The following is a 20,048-nucleotide window of genomic DNA, read 5'->3' as shown; positions in this document are numbered from 1 at the left end:
GGCCCGGAGGTCCGGACAGCTCCGGCCTCATAAACCCGTGTTCTGGCTTACATCGCACATCTCATGTACATCTAGTTATAAAGGAAAAGTTTATTCTCAGTTCGCCTCTAAGGATGTTACATTCCAATTTCGATCTACGCATTCTGTTTGCGCTAACCCCCACGTGGCTTCTTACTCTTGTGCGGTGATTGTGGTCCGAATTGAGTTGGCTAGTTAGTGACTTAGCTCGAGACCCCTCATGGAAGAGAGGGGTTCGGACCCCTGAGAACCTGCAGGTTCAGGGAAGCGCACTCATTCTCCGGGGAGGTCCGGAGCCGTGTAGCCGCTTAGCCTGGTTCCGTACCCTAAGCCTGCACGCACCACCTCCTGTGAATGAGTGCCGTAGTACCTAGGACTGGGAACCTGGAGGTCCGGACTTTCTCTTAACCTAAAGGCCGGCCCCTTGAGCTTCGTTCACTGAACCTAGCTATCCATCTCAAAGGATTACAGCCAACAGGATTTGGGACCCGTGGGCACGCTACTAAGCATCTACCTTGAGTCATGTGCAGGTCCAAACGTGATGATGCAGCAGGTGACCCAAGGGATGGACGATGCAGGGCAAGACCCTTGCGGCGCGCACCGCTGGGTGCCAGAAGCAGCCAAGTTGCTCACAGTAGTGGCCCCACCTGCGGGTTCGTTGCCTCTCCCGAGGCGGGCCCGGGGGCCACTGTCGGTACCCTACAACTGTGGTACCCACTCCTACTGTGCCAAGACTCGCGCAGTTATCCGTAACTACGCCCTAAGGAGCTGAGCAGCCGGACTCCTGGGTTCCGACTCCATCTCACCGGACCAACGGTCCCGGACCCGCTTCCCGTTTGGGGACGGGTCCGGTGTCACCACGTGTCCCAGAGGTGGAAATGCTCAGCACCTGTGGCCGCGGACCCGGACCCCCGCAGGCGGGTCCGGGACCTCCACGTGCCATCCGGACTCCCGCAGGCAGGTCCGGGACCTCCACGTGCCTACCCGGACCCCCGTGAGCTCTCGGCTCAGCAAGCTGCTCGGGTGGGGTCCGGAGCCGCCACGTGTCACGCAGACGCGGGCGCGGGCGCCAGCCTTCCGCTGGAAGCTCCCTCACCCACCCGCATTAAGTGCGAGTGGTTGAGGCGGGATCTGCTACCTCTGGGCACGGGGCAGCTTTTGTCAGTCCACACTGTGGATCGCCAGATACCGAGATAAGCATTAAAGACTCAGCGCTGCGCGCATGAGCGACGAGTCATGATGACCAGCTACTGACTGAAGCAACAGTGCACGCTGCTACAGTGGACTGAGTCAGTAGTTCGGCGCTTCATCGTGACCTCGACGCGCGACTGCAAAGGCTAGACTCTACTCTGACAGGACAACTCAAGACCATCCCTGGTCAGAAGCTACGCACAGAAGCCGACGACAAGATCTCCGGATCTGAGCCATTGAAGGCCAAAGTGTAGTTTATAATACATCGCCGGGTCCACATGTCGGGGCCCCGCTCAGTGTACGTGCTCCCCTTGGACATATAAAAGGGAGAGCACGCCCGCTAGAACACAGGGGGTTCACACATCATCTCCACAATCCAGACTCAAGCTCTAGCGAACTTCTCACTCTCGTGGGAAGGCAATACAACACACAGTGGACGTAGGGTATTACGCTCCGGCGGCCCGAACCACTCTAAATCCTACTGTGTTCATCGTGTTCTTGAGGAAGATTGATCTAAGACTAGCTAACCCCCGAGTACACACCCTCTGGGCTAGGGCGGGTGCCTTCCGCCACCCGGCTGTGGTTTGCAGCACCACGACAGTCATCTACATACTAGTATAACTCGAGGAAACCTAGGGATCATGCAACTAGGGTTCCAAACAACTCCTGAACCTAATGCACAAATAATAGAAACATAAATATAGGTGTCCTAATTTGAAATAAAAGGATGTGCACCGGGGCTCGCCTTGCGTCTGCTGCTCAACACTGGGGGTGAGTTAGGCCATGGGCTGACTCCCCGCGAACCTCCTCCGGCGGGGCTTGCCCCTGCGGCTCCGGTGGCTCCGCAACCACCTCGTATACGACCTCCTCTGCCGCGGCTGCTATACGTATGCATATGCATATGACATGAGAAATGTATGCAGGATTTCATAAAAATTGCAAGTAACCAATAGCCCAATTAAATTCTAACTATTTGCACTAACTAACCCTAATTGAACCCTGTCAGCTCTGCTAGCACCGGTCAGACCGGTCCCTAATACCTGTCAGACCGGTACTACACAACGCAGCAAGCTACCGGTCAGACCGGTCCCTGAGACCGGTCAGACCGGTCCTGCCCAGCCAGAAGCTAGAATCCTTGGCGCGGCGAAAATCGCCCACCAAAGCCAACACCCTTCTAAGCACTAGTCCCTGGAATCCATTAGGACGTATTTGACCGGAGGGAATCGCCTAAAACCATTTAGAACAAGAGATCGACCATGACAAGCAAAATACCTTGAATGAGCTCCTATCCACGCGAATACCTTGAACCCCTTGCTCCCCAAGGATGGAATGGAGGGGAAGATGATCCCCCACACTGATTTGATCCGCTCTAGGCCTTGGAATCAAATGGAGGGGGAGGTTTTGGGTTCTAGGGTTTGGGGGAGAACATGGGAGGGGAGAGCTCGGGCATGAGTCGAGCTGGGTGAGGGCGTGTGTTCTGGTGAGGGAGTGAGAGAGAGATTTAAATGCTATGGGGCCCAACCCGACCAACTCGGGCTAGACCGGTCAGACCGGTCGCCCATACCGGTCAGACCGGTCCGGGCTGAACTGGCCCAGGGCTGACAGAAACAAGTTTGGTGCTTCGTCGCGTGGTTTGAAACTAATGACCGGAGATTAATTTAACTAACTAGTGGATTAACACCTGAGTGTTACAGCCGGGCACCAATGTAGCGCTTCCTCTTTGATCACCAAGTTGATATCGCTTCACGTTGCCGGTGATGGGCGTGCACAGCCTCCTCCTATGCGTCTATGCCTGCCAACGCGCCTCCATCTCCGAATGGCTTCTTCCTTCTCCATGAAACTCCAGTAGCAGCAGCTCTTATAGATTCATCTGCTTTTATTCGCCATGAGCATAGCACAGCTAGTAGTAACAACACAAGCACCACCACCAAATTCCCATCGAGCAACCATATCAGATCATGAGATCAGACAAAGCCAAATCTTCCTTCTCTCTTATATTTCCCATCGAGCAACCAAATCAGATGAGCTCCAATCCACAACATGCAGATCGACAAGCACCAGCAGCTGCAGGTCCAATTCTCCTCGCCACCGCGTGGTGCGCCCTCAAGCACGCTACCATCACCTGGTTGTAGGCGACCGAGCCGGCGAGCCATCGTATCCGAATTCTTGAACAAGAGCTTAGAGTCGGACTTTTTTTTGTTTACAATGCGTGACGCGGGCGCAGGAGCTACGCACGGTTGAGTCCTAGTTGAAGACAACATGGGTGGATAGGCTGCGCCCGGCCGAGTTCCGATCGAAGATGACTGCACGGCTGTACGTTGTTATAGACAAAATTGGTATAAGTATCGAATACGTATTAGTGCCCGTGTATTAATTTGTAGGAATCTACGTGATCGAGTCATGGACTGAGGGGATTGATTCGACTCGCATACAGAGTGGACTAAGGCCCACCTGTCAATAACACAGACGGACCAAACCAACGTACCAAATCAAAAATTTGGGTGGAAACCTTACTCTCTTTAGTAATAGGTATAGATATAGGGCGTGTTTGGATCCAAAGGCTAGAGCTATTTTTAGCCAAAAATAGCTCAAAACAGCCTAAAACCTCCAAACATGAGGGCTAGTTTTTGGCTATTTGCAAATAGCCTACTTCAAAAAACTATCCCACCTAAAGGGTGATTATTTGAGCTATTTCAGGTAGAGCCCACCATAGCAAGAGGTATAGGACTAATGATTGGGAAAAGGTGTTTTGAAAGCTAAATAGCTCTTGGATCCAAACATGTCAAGGGTTATTTTATTGAAGGGCTATTTGTTTGAGCTAATTAGGTTTAGCCCAAATACCTCTAGTCCTTAGATCCAAACACGGCTATAGATGTGTGTTTCAGAATAATAGCACCGGTTGATTCTAAAATTGGTTAATTTCAAAGAATCCTAACAAATTTTCTATGTCAAAATTTAAAGGTGCTAATTTTCAATTTTTATTTGCGCGCTCCCTATCGCCGGCACTTTGGAACAACCCACGTCTGTTTGCATGCGTTACTAATTTCACAAGGAAGGCACTTAGAGCCAACATGTATGTAATTGTTTCCCTTCCGTCCGCTCCAACCCGTGGGACGTTAGCAGCAATCATTTTTTTATAAAAAAAATTGGAAGCAAGCGAGCAATCATTCTAGCTTGTCCGTTCATCTTCACTGCTCCAAGCAAACGTAAATTGAATAAACGGATCCGGCACGTTACAACTAGTAAAGTTTGTTTGTTTTTTGTTTGAAAGAAAAAGAAATGTAAAAAGATGTTCAGTTCTCGACAAAAAAAACGCGTGCTTTACCAACAACAGTCCGTGTGGGAATTTGGGGACCGGATCGTGTGATGCTCCAAGGCCAAGGAAACGTAAGGGGATCGGCGCGTGAACGATCAGAGAGGCGAGGCGCTCGTCAGGCGCGCTGCTGGAGAAAGGGGGCAGCTTTGCTGGTAGTGGTACTGAACAAAACGAAAACGGCCGGCCGGCTCGTCGCTTCGTGCCACCCCGCCCCAACAGGTTACAGCTCGAACGGATGCATGGCCGGCGCACGGCACGGCAGGATCCAAGGCAGGTCGCGCACGGGCACGGGCACGGGCACGGTGACGGCCGACGACGAGGCTGGCTCTGGTGCATGCCGGCGGTGACGCGCGCGGTGGCCCGCGTAGCCCAAACGAAACGGCCTCACGCGCTTGCGCCGACGGCAGCAGCTAGCCGTTCTCCTTTCTGCGGCAGCCCCGCCGCCGCAGGGGCGACACGTGCGGCACCCGGCGCGGCCTTCCAGGGACATGTGACGACGTGCCGTGCGTCAGCGCCGCCGCCGCCGCCGCCAACGAGACGTGCGCCGCCGGCCGGCACGCGCGGTGACGTGTGCCGCGGTCGGCAGGGGCCAAACTGGATGGTGCCGTCACCATCATCATCCCGATCGAATCGAGCGGGCGATTGGGTGGGTGGCCAGGCCAGGGGCCACGCCCTTGGCATTGGCAGCGCCACCGCCATGGACGGGTCGGATAGGCTGCAGCAGCTATTACCTAGGACCGAGTACTACTACCCTGGCTGGAGCCTCCTTGGCTCCTAGTCTGTCTAGGGGTTGTAATTTGTAAACGTGTATCTTTTATTTTATTTTTCCTTTTTACGATTTTGCTTTTGCCCTTGTTCCAGTCGTCGCCTATCTTTGTACTGTAGTACTACACTACACTGGAATTAATGTCCTGTTCGTGGTAGTGCTAGCTAGCTCTAGCATGGAGGACGCCAGATTCCACCGGTATGAAGAGCAGCAGGGCTGTGGGCACGCAGCGAGTCATGCAGGGGCCAGTCCCGGTTGGCAGGCTCTGCGTGACTGCGTCGATCGAGACCTTCTTCCGGAAGGTTCCTGTGGCCATCGAGGTGCTCGATCTGCTTGCTCGAGTGATTGAGGACAAGCCCAAGAAAAAGATCAGGTCCGGTCCTCAGCCGTCTACGAGCGAGCATTCACCATGCCGGGCTGGCTGTATGTGTAACCTGCACCGCCTGAATTTTCCTCTTGAGAATTTTTTTTTTAAAAAAAACAATATCGAGAATACGGCCGGCGAAACTGCTTGTTGGGTTCGGACTAATCAATCCCAAGCACAAAGTGAAATAGAGAGCTAGCACAACCATGAGGAAAACTACAGCTACAAATCTACAACTAAACGATAGCCGGTCGGATTGGGATATCAATCTGAACACACTCAAATTTTGGCCGATCGAATTGGTGCATGGACACGAGCCTCAACGACTCCACCCGGTCGGATTAGGACATCGACTCGAGTCTCTGCGAAATCTGCCCGGTCAGATTGGGACGTCGACACGAGCCACCACAACCAACACCACAGCTCGGCGTTGGGCTACCACCGCCCGGTCGGATTGGAACACCGGCACAAGCCTCAACAGAAAAACCCTCTCAGTCTGATTGGGTAATCGACACAAGCTCTCCTATCGCAGCCAACACCTCCAGCCAATCTCAACAACCAGCAGCACGACAAGAAGCCAGAAGTCACCATCCACGCCACCATGGCGCCACTGTCGCCACTGCTTTGTTACTACCAGCCAAGCCACCATGACATTGCCTGCACTTACCGAAGCAAACTGCTGTCAGCCACCACGGCGTAGCCGACGCACCCCTACAGTTGGTTAGAGTGGGAATACACCATGATAACGCCTTCAAGAAGATAAACGGCATCCGAGAGCGTTGCCGTCGTCTTGCTGGCAGATCCGACATGGCTTGCCGCCTGAGCTTGCCCCTCTCCCGACCAAGCAAAGCAGGAAGCCCTCCCTCCGCGGTGCCTCGCCAGGCGCATGTGTCGTCTCCTCATATGCGGCGGCCAACTCCGTCAGCACGTGACCGCCGCACAACCTCCTTCACGCCCCTGCTCCAGCGCAAGGCCCCCGACCGATCGGAACCGCTCTCGCACACGCCGTGCCCGTGCCCGTGCCCGCACCTCTGCAGTGCCTCCCACTGCCACAGCCTTCACCATGCCCCTAGGACCGCCACACGCCCACACCCGAAGCTGCACACCACCTCCTAGTGGCCGCCCCCGCACCAGCACAGCCCCAGCCCCGGCCAACCTCCTCGCTCTCCCGCCGGCCACATTGGCTTGCTAGAGCTGTCGCCTACCGTGCCTTCGCTAGCGGCCACCCACGCGTTGAAACCGGCACTGTGGGCACCGAATCCAGTCGCTGGGGCCCGAATCTAGCCTCGCTCGAGCCGCACTACCACCTCATGCACCTGCAGTGGCCGCGCCTGCCAGGTTGATTTGACAACTGGGTAACTCCTTCTCGCGATACAGATCTTTCTGCCCCATCTTGCGGTAGTGACCTTCGTACTCCGGTTCACAGTGCTGTCCCTCAAACTGGTTTTCCTCCTCGATCACACTGTCAAACTGGCTTTCCTCCTCGATCACGCCGTCGTGATTGCGGCGCAACGACAAATAAGCACAAACAAGCATAACATAAAACAAAATAAATGAGCTCAATAGGAGATTAAAATAAACGTGCTGTGTTTGGGCTCTCGGTGGGCCACTTAACACGGTTTAGGGATCTAGATGAATGATTTGAGAGTTTAGAAATCTATGTGAAATTTTGGGACAAGTTTGGGGATCTGGAATGCAATTTACTCTATACTAAAAGATGGAGTCAGTATTATACTCCCTCCATTCTGAATTATAGGTTGTTTGACTAAATATTACTTCTTTTGCTGTGGGTTGTTTTATCAATATAAGACCATTAAAATGATTTAAATTTGATAATATTTGCATAAATTTTTTAAATAAAATGAGTGGTTAAATTTAGAATAAAAATAGTTAAACAAACTATAATTTCAAACGGAGGTTACAGCAGCTTCTCAGCTTATAGTTTTCCATCAGGCCCGTGGGCCGTGGGCCGGCCCGAAGCACGAGAATTGGGCCCGGTACACGGCCCGGCCCGGCACGGAGGTAAACGGGGCCGGGCCGGCCCGGCACGGGCGCCGTGCCGTGCCTGGGCCGCGCCGCAGGCACGTGGCCGGCCCGGCCCGGCACGGTTAGCGTCCGGCCCGACTCGGCACGTGGGCCGGCCCGTGAGCACGAAGCCCACGAAGCCCGCCAGCCCGAGCCGGCCGGCCACATAAGGGGGAGGGGGCGGCCGCGGGCGCTGGTAACCCTAACCCCCCTCCATTCCCCGCCCTGGCTCCTCCGTGGCTCCGCCTCGTCTCCTCCGCGCTCCACCTCCCCCGCTCCTCGCCAGATCCGCTCCACGCCTCCACCCCGAGTCCCCGACCTCCACCGTCTACACCACCGCTCCGGCGTAGATCCGTCGCTCTCCGACCCCCTCCTGTCGCGCGGATCGCCGGTAACCCTAGGCCCCTCCATTCCCCGCCCGCCTGGCCGCCACCTCGTCTCCTCCTCCTCTCCGCCTCCCCCGCTCCTCGCCAGATCCGCTCCACCCCGACCTGCGCCCCACCTCTCCCGCGTAGATCCGCCGCTCTCCGACCTCCTCCGCCTCTCGGACAGATCCGCCGCTCTAGTGGACCTCCTCCGACTCTGCTCGGTCAGATCCGCCGCTCCCCTCAGGCCCTCACCTCCTCCCCTCTCCTTTCTTCTACTTCTTCCTCACGAATCCTCCTCTCCCCTCTTTGCGAGTCTGTGTGGCCTGCAACTCCGGTGAGGGCGTCGACGGCAACTTCGGTCTTCGGTGCTCCGGCAAAAGGTAAGTCAGAACTCGCCTTTCTTCTCATTCTTCCTCACGAATCCCCCTCACAGTCTCTCCTCCTTGTGCAGGCCGTGAGGGACCGAAGACCGGCGATGGCCGCCGACGACTCCTACAACAATGAGTTGCGGTCGATGGGCTTTCGCGGAGATGATGAGGATGACCTGTCTGCGGATGCCGCTGAGTTGTTTGGGAGCAATGCTGCCATCGACCTGGATCCAGAAGGCCTTCCTCAGGGGACGGCCGCTGGATCTGGCACTGGCAGCGCGAGCACCGCCGCTGCCACTGAGTCTGGCTCGACCAGGAAGAGGAGGGCGTCCACCTCCAAGGCCTGGAAAGACTTTGATGAGATCTATGAGGTAATTGATGGTAAGGAACGTCGAACTGGTGCTAGATGCAAGCATTGCAAGAAAAACCTCACTGGTAAATCAACCCATGGTACTGGTCACTTGAAGCGGCACATTCCTATATGCCCTGTTTTGAAATCTCGTAATGCCATGACTCAAACTCAACTTAAGTTTAATCCTGATGGCTCTGTGCACCTTTGGGAGTACAAACCAGAAGTAGCTCGTACTGAGTTGTGTAGGTTAATTGCTCGTCTTGACCTGCCTATTTGCATTGGTGAGTCTGATGCTTTTGAAGAGTACATTACTACTGCTCATAATCCTAAATTTGCTAAGGTGTCTAGGCAAACAACCACTAGAGATTTTGCCAAGTACTTCACTGAACGTCGTGCTCAGCTTGTTGAGTGCTTGACGTCTGTATCCTCTGTTGCTCTTACTTCTGATATCTGGTCTGGCAATGCTAAGGAGGATTACCTTAGTGTGGTCGCTCATTTTGTGAATGCTGATTGGCAAATAGAGAAAAGGATCTTAGGTCTCAGGTTGATTGATGTGTCTCACAATGCTGAGAATATTGCTGAGCGTATTACTTCTGTTATTGCTGATTATGGGTTAATTGATAAAATCTTTGATGTTACACTAGACAATGCTGCTGCTAATACTAGGGCTATTAATCAACTTAATCCTGTTTTGTCTGGTTATGTTGGTAGCTTGTTCCTGCATCAAAGATGTGCTTGTCATATCATAAATCTTATTGTTAAGGCTGGTCTTGAAGTGTTTAAGCCAATGCTTGGTGCATTTAGATCTGCTATATCATTTCTAAACTCATCTAACCAGCGCATTGCTGCATACAAGTCATATTGCATTGCTGTTGGTGAAAGACCTCGCAAATTTGGCTTGGATATGGATGTGAGATAGAATTCTACCTATCTTATGTTAAAACATCTCCTGCCCCATAAGACCACATTCTCTGTTTTCATCACTACTCAGCATCCTTTGGTTGATGGTCAGCCACTCCTGACAGACCAGCACTGGTATGTTGCTGAAAAAAATTTTGAATTCCTTGAACAGTTCTATGATTCCACTGTTGTTATGTTTTGTGTTTATTACCCCACATCTCCATTAATATTGCATCATGTTCTTGAGATAGCTAGCCATCTAAATAATTATGAAAACGATAGAGACTTAAGATCAGTTGTGGTTCCTATGAAAGATAAGTTCTTGCAATACCGGTGTGACATACCCATGCTCTACTCCTTTGCATTTATACTAGACCCTAGGGCTAAGCTGAAAGATTTCACCAATGTTCTTAGACTTCTATCTCAGCTTAATGGTAATGATTACTCATGCTACTTGACTGAGGTAAGGGCTGAGTTGTCTGTTATTTTTGCTAAGTATGATGAGAAGTTTGGTGGTGTAAGGTTGCAAAGGGCTGCCCAACCAGACCCTACAGGTAAGAGAAAAATTGCTTGGGGAAGAATCTTTGGTGGTGAGTCTTCTTCTTCTGGTTCTAGTTTGTCTGGTACTACTCTTGGTTCTGTTACTAGTCTTGGTTCTGGTTCTACTTCCTCCTTGCATAGAAGAACATCTGCTAGTGCTCTGTTGCAAGCTGCAACTTCTGGTGCTTCTCTATCATCTGGTTCTGAATTGTCTGCCTACCTGGACAGTGATACTATTAACCAGTATGATGATGATTTCAATATCTTGAACTGGTGGCATGAGCATAAGCTATCATATCCTGTTCTTTCAATTCTAGCTAGAGATGTAATGACTGTTCCTGTTTCAACAATATCATCAGAATCTGCATTTAGTATGACTGTCAGGATTATCGAGGAGCGACGACGCCGTCTGGGCCCTGAGGTCGTGGAGATGTTGGCTCTGATCAAGGACTGGGAGCAAGCCGATGCAAGACTTCAGCATCTCATAGAGGATGAAGAACTTGAAGAATCATTTGAAAACTTATATCTAGATGTTGAATCTGTATAACTATGTAGTGTGGACTGTGGACTTGAACTTGTGATGAATATTTGAACATTTAGAGCTGGCTGTACTCTTTTTCTTTGTAGGGTTTTGTCCTCACGAGGTGTGGGGTTTTACCTACAAAGGTTTTTAACGAGGCAGCACCCAAAACAGCTCAATAAATTTGTTATCATGAAATGTGCTTCTGTTTTGTGATCTTTTGTGAATTTGAATTTTAGATTTGAAATCTTGAAATCATTCTGAGTTGAGAGAGTGGCAGCCTGGTGGCTGGTGCAGATGCCTAGCCGGGCTCGGGCTGGCACGGCCCACGAAGCCCGCCCGGCATATCGGGCCGGCCCGGCACGCCAAACAGGCCCCCGTGCCGTGCTCGTGCACAGAGCTAGGCACGTGGGCCGGCCCGGCCCGGCACGATTAGTTATCCGGGCTAATCGTGCCGGGCCGGATCGTGCCGGGCCAGATCGGGCCCGTGCCGGGTCGGGCCGGGCTCGGCCCGTTGGACAACTATACCTCAGCTGGTTCCGGCCGGCCGCTTGGTCACTTGCATCGGCAAACCGCCTTTCATCCGCAGCGTGAAGGACAAGTCTAGCCCGGGGCGCTCCTCACCGCCAAGGAACCGGAAGCTGAACCTCTCGAAGACGGAGGACACGATGGACTTCATCTGGATGTAGGCCATCTCCTTGCCGAGGCACATCCTTGGCCCCACATGGAACACCGGGTACTTCGCCGGGCTCTCCGGCTGGAACGTGCCGTCTTCCCGGAGCCACCTCTCCGGCCTGAACTCCTCGCAGTCCTCGCCCCACAAGCTCTCCAGCCGCGCCATGGCGTACATGGAGTGGTTCACCACCCACCCTTTCCCCACGAACGTGCCGTCCGGCAGGCGGTCGTCCCGCTTGCTGCAGTGCATCCCCATGCCCACCGGCGGGTACAGCCGCATCGACTCGGTGATGGCGGCGTGGATGTAGTGCATCTCCCGGAGCTCGTCCAAGCTGAACGTCGCCGTCGTCGTCGCCGTGCCCGTGCCGCCGCCGCCGCCACCACCATGGATGGATGAGGATCTTAGCGCGCGGACCTCACGCACGATCTTGTCCTCGACGTCCGGCCGGCCGGAGACCAGCCAGAAGAACCATGTCAGCGCGGAGGACGTCGTGTCGCGCCCGGCGAGGAGGAAGTTGGTGACGACGTCCCGGAGGCTCTCCTGGCTGAGATCATCCCCGCGAGCGGCGACCAAGTGCGCCAGGAAGTCGCCCCTGCTGCTCCCCCCTCTCTCCCGGCACCTCCGGACGATCGTGTCGGCGTAGCCGCGGACGACGTCGAGCGCCAGACGGACCTGCCTCTCGGACCCGATGCCGAGCATCCTCTTCAGACGCCACAGCATGCTCTCCGGCGGCCGGAAACGGAGAACCATGGCGTTCTGAACGTCGTCGAAGGCGCGCATGAACTCCACGGAAGCCGGCGGCGGCGTCGCCGCCGTGCCCTCCATGGCGCCGAGGCACGCCGGGTCCTCGCCGAAGGCCACGTGGCAGATGTTGTCGAACGCGAAGCACTCGAAGACGCGCTGCATGTCCAGCGTGCGCCGCCCGGCGGCGGCCTGTTCCAGCAGCGGCAGAAGCCGGCCGACGACCTCGGACCGGACGGTGTCGGCGATGAACTTCCTCAGCGAGCGCTTGCTGAACTCGTAGCTGGCGGCCTTGCGCTGCCACAGCCACTGGTCGCCGTCGGAGTTGAAGAGGCCGTGGCCGAGCAGGTCCCTGATCGTGGACAGCAAGTAGTCGCCCTTGGGGTAGTTGGCGAAGCTTGTCTTGGCTATGTGCTCGAGGTTCTCGTGGTTGGTGGTGATGACAACGCCGGGCAGGCCGGCGGCTTTGAAGGTTGCGGTGTGCGTCGGGCTTCGCCTCGCGACATGGACCGACCATTCGAGCAGGCGGTGCTGGTTCTTGACCAGGTGGGGGAGCCTCCCGAGGAGTGGGTAGGACTTGAGGTCATCTTCCCCACGAGGCTGCAGTTTCTTGCAGGGACGGTCATGGCGCTGGTACAGCAGGTAGATGAGGGGTAGGAGGAGGAGCAGAGGTAGGAGGATCAGGAAGACAAGGTAATGCGATGAGGTCAGGGAGAGGGACATTTCGATTTGGGTCTGCCTTTGTGAGTGCGCTGCAGAGTGATTTCAATGTGTTTCAGTTATAGTTGATCAACGATGATGTGTGGATAGACGACGATGAAGTCAATGGTTTGCAATTTGCACAAGTAAATTATTATAGCAGTTTAGTAGTAGCATGTCACGATGCAGTTCTTCTCCTCATTTAATCTAAAAAAATCAGTTCTTCTCACACATACGTTTCAATAGATCATTTAATTCTGTATATCTGCAAATAGTGTATACATGATATGATTGATGGTCTGTTTGGAGGAGCTAAAGTTGGTCTGTTTGGAGGAGCTAAACTTGAGTTTTAAACTTTAGCACATATTAGAACTCATGTAGTATATGCTAAAAATTTTTAGTCTTGACTAAAGGTTAGCTCACCTCGTTAGCACTCCCGTTTGGAAGAGGTAGCGCTAAAGCTTAGCATTTTCATCGCATTTTGCCTGTGAGGAGGACTGCAGGCATCGCCGATTCACCAGCTCTCTGTTCTCTACAAGTTGACACTATTTTATTTCCAATGATTGATGTGTGTTGTGTATTTCTTTTTTGGGCGGCTCTTCGAATTGTTTGTCTTTTATGCAATCACAATCAACTTAACCATTGTGTTCTGGTCCGTGCACCATGGCATGACATGCGTCTCAACTAACTGTTAACAATACTTTTCCTTTTTGAAATGTTTTGATCCGATGCTTGCACGATATGGTGCACCATTCATCTCTTGTTGAATGCTTTGTTATTTGTCTAGGTAGTACGACCTCTCCGTTTATATGCAATGGAACGTATAATTGGTTACAATTGCTTTTGGGTCGATGTGATTTGCTATGTGTTGACCACAGAAATCAAAGCGCGTCGATTGGTTACACAGAAGATTTATTGAATCCCATCCACATGCGGTTGGTCAGTGATAACATGCTTGGAGACCAAACTAAGCAATGTTCAGTGGGGTATACTATAAAATAGCACACATTTTGTTTTAGCACACTATAATATGCCATCACCCTCGTTCTTGGGTGACCCATGAAGTACTCAGTCAGTACGCAGGTAAGTATTAGAAATCCGGGTTTACTGGGCCCCTCAACTAGACAACTGCTACTGCCGCAGTGAGAGAAAAGTATTGCTGGCTGTGACTGGTGCTGATTTGGTGTGAGAGAAAAACACAGCTACTGGCAACCAGCAGAACAGAGTGTATGGATAGTATAGTCAATAATGCAGGAACTGATGTCATGTATCATGTATGGACAGTATGGTCAATAATGCAGGAACCGGAGACTTGCTACTAGATAATAAAAAGCTCGATCTGATGTCATGTATGGACAGTATGGTCAATAATGCAGGAACTGGAGACTTGCTACGACGTGGAATGGGGCCAGGATTACAGTGCCGGCAAAGTTCATTGTTGGCGATAAAGATATTTGGTTTCACGTGTGCAGGTTGCTGATGTTGAGGTTGGCGATAAAGATATTCATTGTTCCGAGGATTTTAAATCCAGTGTTGCTGATGTTGGCCCCGTTCGGTTGAACTTAAAAACGCTGGCTGGGTTGGGGTGCTGGCTGGACGCACAGTTTCTATTGGGAGCTACTGTGCCGGCTATAAAAAATAGACTGGAGCTGTCGAACGCCGACGCCGTGGATTCAGACCAGCCGTTCGGCTGGACTGGAGCTGCCGAACGGCTTCCAGCCAGACCAGCCCAGCCTGCCGATTTACAGCAAGCCGAACGGGGCAGTTGAGGTCGGCAGGTGGCCATCATCAACGGCCACTTCCTCCAGCAAGAGCAGCCTGAGAGAGAGTATAGCAACAGATACACCCATATTAATATTGCAGCAGTTGATCTGATCCAGAAGTACATGGATTTTAAAGAATAATTGCAACAGATACCTCCATAGTGGATTTTTAAAGACTACCTCCTCTGCTTTTCCCACTTAACTTACAAGGATGCTTAAGCTACAAATACAATTGGCTTGCCTAAGTTTTTGAGGCCCCGGTGCGAAATAAAAAAAATGAGGTCCCTATATTAAGAAAATACAAATAATCAACATGTATTTAGACTTCATTATGTAACGGTGTGTGGCAGTGCTTCGATATCAGACCTGCCCTCGTGCTAAGCCACTAATCGCCAATGTGTCGATTATGTTGCTGTCGAGCTACGTGCATCGATTTCTTATTCCACTCTTTTTACCTATTCCTCTATGTACCTATCATTTTTATATTTTTATATTCTTCTGTTACTTTTTATTGTTCAATTCATCCATTAATTTTTTTGTAGACAATAATATTGTGTTCTATGTTCATATTATGATTGTTAGAGGTGTATAATTTATTTGTTCGCTTTGCAGATTAAATTGTTTGGCCATGTTGATTTATTTGTTCGTAATATTAATTTTCTATTATTTAGTCATACAATTAAATGTTCGTGATGTTTAATATTTTATTTGTTGTTATTATTATTTGTTCGTTATGTTTAAGCTTTTATTCATAAAAATAATTATTTATTTATGTTATTCGAATATTTATTCCGAGTAGCCAAAACTAATTATTTAGTATCAAAATTTTTTTTTTCAAAATATGGTGCAAATATAGACAACTGTGGTCTTGTTATAAGTATTTTGTACTAAGAAAGATAATGATGCAATCCAAATTTAATTTGGTTACTCTATTTAATATTTATAGCTTCCTTACTGCTATAAATGTGGGTTTGAAAGACAGTTCGCAATTTGCATGTATGTGAGCGATGTCATCACAGTTGTCTTCTTTTGTATGCGCAAAATCTTTCCACTTTAGCTAAAATAATCAGACCATGTCATGTGCCGAAACACTCCCGTAATTGGGCTGGCGACGGCCCATCCAATATGTCCCTCGGGCTATATATGGTTCCCATAATTTTTTAGTATAATATGCATTTATGTTTAGATCCGGCTGGATGTGGTTGGTGGATGATGCTGATTTATTGTGAGAGAAAAATATTGCTGACTGACCGGTAGTTGGTGGCTTGTGCTGATTTGGTGAGAGAGAGAAAACACTGCTGGCTGGAACCAGCCAAATATAGTGTTTTGTAGGGCTAAAAAACAGAATGGCTTGGCTCGTTCAACTTTTGTACCAAGCTGAGCCAGACAAGACTTTATTCTGAAATATAAACAAAAAACATTCCTAAAAAAAAGACCAAGAGGTGGACTGTGAACAATCGTCACATTTCTCATCTTTTCTTGCTTTCTGCACGAGAGGTGCTTCTGTTCTACGGCGGGATTTATTTTAAGCCCCGTTACGTTACATCATATGTTTTTTAGATTACACAGCACAACTCAGACACTCACAACACACACTCACACCCCTATGAACACGCGTACGCAAATCCTACCCCTATAAGCATCTTCGAAGACTGAGTCGGCAAATCCTCGTTTTGATGCTAATTAGGAATACTGAATATAGACTCATAATAAAACAAATTTCATAATCCTAAGCTTTTTCGCGAGACGAATCTATTAAGTCTAATTAATCCATAATTAGCTCATGTTGGATTAATTAGACTTAATAGATTCATCTTGTGAATAAGCCTAGACTTATGCAGTTAGTTTATAATTAGCTTATATTTAGTCTTTCGTTTATAATTAGCTTATGTTTAATCTTTTATTTATAATTAGCTTATGTTTAGTCTTTCAAAACATTCAATGTGGCATGACTTATTTTAAGCGTCGAATCCAAACACCCCCTACTACAAAATTAAATAGCACAAAACATAGAGCAATGCTGTTACTTAGAGAACCGGGTAGATCTAAATCTGAAATCTGGTAACTTCAAAATTCATCAGACTGATGATGCCATGATGATGAACAGACCCTGATGATGTTAAATGTGTATAATACAAAACCAACGTTGGGCGTGACCTCACTTTATAAACAAAGCACAACAGACAACGTTATTTGAACATAATCTTGTGCTAGTTGCAGAGGAGCACCTCAACTTAAAACATATGAAACAGCCCATAAAAAAACATATGAAACAGTTTATCTGTAACAAAAATATAAGAAAAAATCTACATTTCAAATAAGACAAAACTCAATAAAGAATGGAAATTTTAAACCCATAAAATGTACCCAATAAAATGCAACTCATGCTATTGCATTTCTTGCCAAGAATACAAGATATTAGTAACACTTGTTTGTGCTTCTCTGTTTTGTGTTTCTTGATTCGGTTTTATGTGACTATTAGAGGTACGCTCCAATCATACCAATAGGCAATAGCCTAGATAATGAATCATAACTTAGATCCATGGAATGGAAATAAGAAAAAGCTTTTACCCCTCTTTTGAATTTCATAAAAATTGAACAAATAGATGTCTAAAATACGTGCTGTGAAACTTTAAAACTTACAATCAGTAGACCAGTATTATGCATCAGATCATATTTTTCCCAAGGAACCATATGGACAGAGTCCCCATTGAAAGTACATTTTTCATATTGTATATTGACATAGACTGAACTAGAGTGAGCCACTTAAACACCTATCAAGGGAAAAAACAACTTACAAGATGTGCATAATTAGATGATCTTACATTTTATTAGCGAACAAATTCATTAGTCTGAACTAGTGTGGGCCACTTAAACACCTTTCAAGAAAGATACTAGATACCGGGAAATTTCATCTTATTGTATCTATGTCCTCAACTGCATAGCCAAATTGATAATCTAATAACTATCTTCAGCAAAATTGTTGTCCCAATGACCAGATTCAGTCTTCCTTGTCAATGAAAGCATTTTAAGATAGGAGACTAGATATCATGATTATCACCCCCTACAGCATATAATCTATGAAAATCATACTGACAGCACTGATGATCTGATTACAATACAACGATTGCAAGCTGATTCAAAAACACCAAGCTAATAAAACTTATTTGAGCCTTGCAAGCACGAATTTACATATGAGCAATAAAGCATTCCTTTTTTACCTTGAACTGTGATTAACTGTAACTTCACAAGCTTCATTCAGATAAGCAGGAATACAATGACCTATGATCAGTATAGCAAGCTAGAGTGCTAAATCCATCGCATCCAAGGGTAAAAGAATAACAACCACTAACCTTTTCCATGCCAACCAAAATTTAACACTCGCGATTTCACTACAACTGTGATCAATTGGGTTTTCATCACAAGTATCACAAAATCTCCTTGATGAAGTCAAGATTGAGAGTGTCACGCACAATGAGGAAGATGCCAATCATCAGCACCACCAATATTCCTGAAGACATGATCCCCTGCTCAACTTCACGGGGAATCTTGCGACCACCGCGGGCCGCCTCAAGAAGGATCAACGCCAAGGTCCCACCGTCCAATGCTGGCAACGGCAACAAGTTTATTGCCGCAAGGTTGAGATTAATCACTGCTGCAAACTGAAAAAGGCCGTCGGCGCTTGACCTGGCCACCTCTGCCCCAACTGCGATGATGGCCACAGGGCCGGACACCTTCTCCGCCGACTGCGAGAAGTTGAGCAATGTCTGCCTGAGCCCGTCGAACACCGTCCCCGTCAGGAGCGTGAACTCGCGCACGGCGAGGACGGTAGCGTCGGCCAGGTTCTGGGGCCGCACGCGCGTGACCAGGAAGTTGGGCGAGAGCTGCACGCCGATGCGCCCCGTGCCATCGGCGCTTGTGTCCGGCACGACGGTGAGCTCGACGGACTGCCTGTCGGCCGCCCCGGGCGCGGTTCTTGAGACGGTGATGGGCACCTTCTTGCTGGGGCTGGCCTTGATGAGGTCGACGAGGACGGGCACGGACGGGTCCGGCGCGGCGCCGGGGACGGCGAGGATGATGTCCCCGGGGAGGAGGCCCGCGCGGGCGGCGGCGGAGCCCGGGAGGACCTCGGGCACGAGAACCCCGGGGAGCTGCGCCTGGACGGGGACGCCGACGGTGAGCGCCTGCGCGTAGACGATGAGGAAGGCGAAGGCGAGGTTGGCGGCGACGCCGGCGGAGACGACGAGGAGGCGGTCGGGGACGGGGCGATTGCGGAGGAGGTCGGGGTCGTCGGGCGCGAAGCCGGACTCCGGGTCGTCGTCGGGGAAGCCGACGTAGCCGCCGAGCGGGATGGCGCGGAGCGCGTACTCGACGGGGCCGAGGCGGAAGCGGGCGAGCGCCGGGCCGAAGCCGATGGAGAACTGGGAGACGTGGATGCCGCGCGACGCCGCGGCGAGGAAGTGGCCCGACTCGTGGACCAGCACGATGGCGGCGAGGACGGAGGCCGCGGACGCCACGGACTCGACGCTGGCGAGGAGGTCCGGCGCGGCCGCAGCGGGCCTGGCGAGGTGGCGGTGGCGTCGGGGGAGGGGGAGCGGGAGCGGGAGCGGGAGGTGCACGGCGAGGTGGTGGTGGGAGTAGGAGTGGAGGGGGGGCGGGCAGCGGGGCTTGGGGGTTGGGGAGGGATGGAGATGGGTGGGAATCATGGTGAGAAGGGAGGAGGAGCAAGAGGAGGCCGCAGTGGATAATCTGGCATTCTTGGGAGGGAGGGAGTTTGAGGTGTGGCTGGCTGTGGGGTTGACAGTGAGTGACAGAGTGAGGCTGTGTGGTGTGGACGACGAGCGGATGGCGGAGCAGAGCTCACAGCTTCCCAGCTGCCTCCTCTCTCTAGCGCTCCCCTCCCTGTCTGAATTCCAACAATCCAACCTGATCAGATCTTATGCACAACAACTGCTGATCAGAAAGGTTTTCTTGTACCCGCAAAAAAAAAAGGGTTTTCTTGGACTGGTAAGGTCAACCTGAATTGCACAACAGTCAACATGGTCACTGCCTCACAGGCAGCATTGCATCGTGGTCTTTTTTTTAAAAAAAAAGGAAGCATTGTGGTCTTATAACGAGATCATTCCAGTTGCATACGGTATTAAGCAAAATTACTCTTCTCTTGGAAGGGAAAATATTCTGTGCAAAGCACATTCTCGATGAAAACGTGAAAACCCTTCAGAAATCATAGTTGCAAGTATCCAAAAGAATTCAAATGATATGATGCAACGTAAAATTATACGATTTTCTCAAAGAAATTTCAAATTCAAGGGGAGAGTGATTACCTTTCTTCTCCTTGACCAAACTCTTGTTTTTCTTCTGCAGCTTGTGAATCTTCTCCTCGAGGACAGCTTTGTTTTTCTTCTCCTGCAGCTTGTGGATCATGACATGCAGATCATGAT

At 50.5% G+C, this 20,048-nt stretch overlaps 2 protein-coding genes across 2 annotated transcripts; both read right to left on the bottom strand.

The window, feature by feature from the left end:
* Window positions 1-7,533: 7,533 nt before the first annotated feature.
* Window positions 7,534-12,905, bottom strand: LOC120650489 (cytochrome P450 94C1-like). The gene is made up of 2 exons (XM_039927638.1): window positions 11,257-12,905; window positions 7,534-7,585 (listed from the first exon to the last, which is right to left on the bottom strand). Exon 1 carries the CDS (start codon window positions 12,866-12,868, stop codon window positions 11,258-11,260), a length of 1,611 nt encoding a protein of 536 aa, XP_039783572.1. The 5' UTR covers window positions 12,869-12,905; the 3' UTR covers window positions 7,534-7,585; window position 11,257.
* Window positions 12,906-17,761: 4,856 nt separating this feature from the next.
* LOC120650488 (probable membrane metalloprotease ARASP2, chloroplastic) lies at window positions 17,762-19,474 on the bottom strand. The gene has a single exon (XM_039927637.1). The coding sequence runs from the start codon at window positions 19,311-19,313 to the stop codon at window positions 18,036-18,038; it is 1,278 nt and encodes a 425-aa protein (XP_039783571.1). The 5' UTR covers window positions 19,314-19,474; the 3' UTR covers window positions 17,762-18,035.
* Between the last annotated feature and the right edge of the window lie 574 nt (window positions 19,475-20,048).

This window comes from Panicum virgatum, chromosome 9K (assembly GCF_016808335.1).
Source record: "Panicum virgatum strain AP13 chromosome 9K, P.virgatum_v5, whole genome shotgun sequence".
Lineage (NCBI taxonomy): Eukaryota > Viridiplantae > Streptophyta > Magnoliopsida > Poales > Poaceae > Panicum > Panicum virgatum.
Note: the sequence above shows the minus strand (reverse complement) of the source record. Positions and strands in the feature narration are given on the sequence as shown.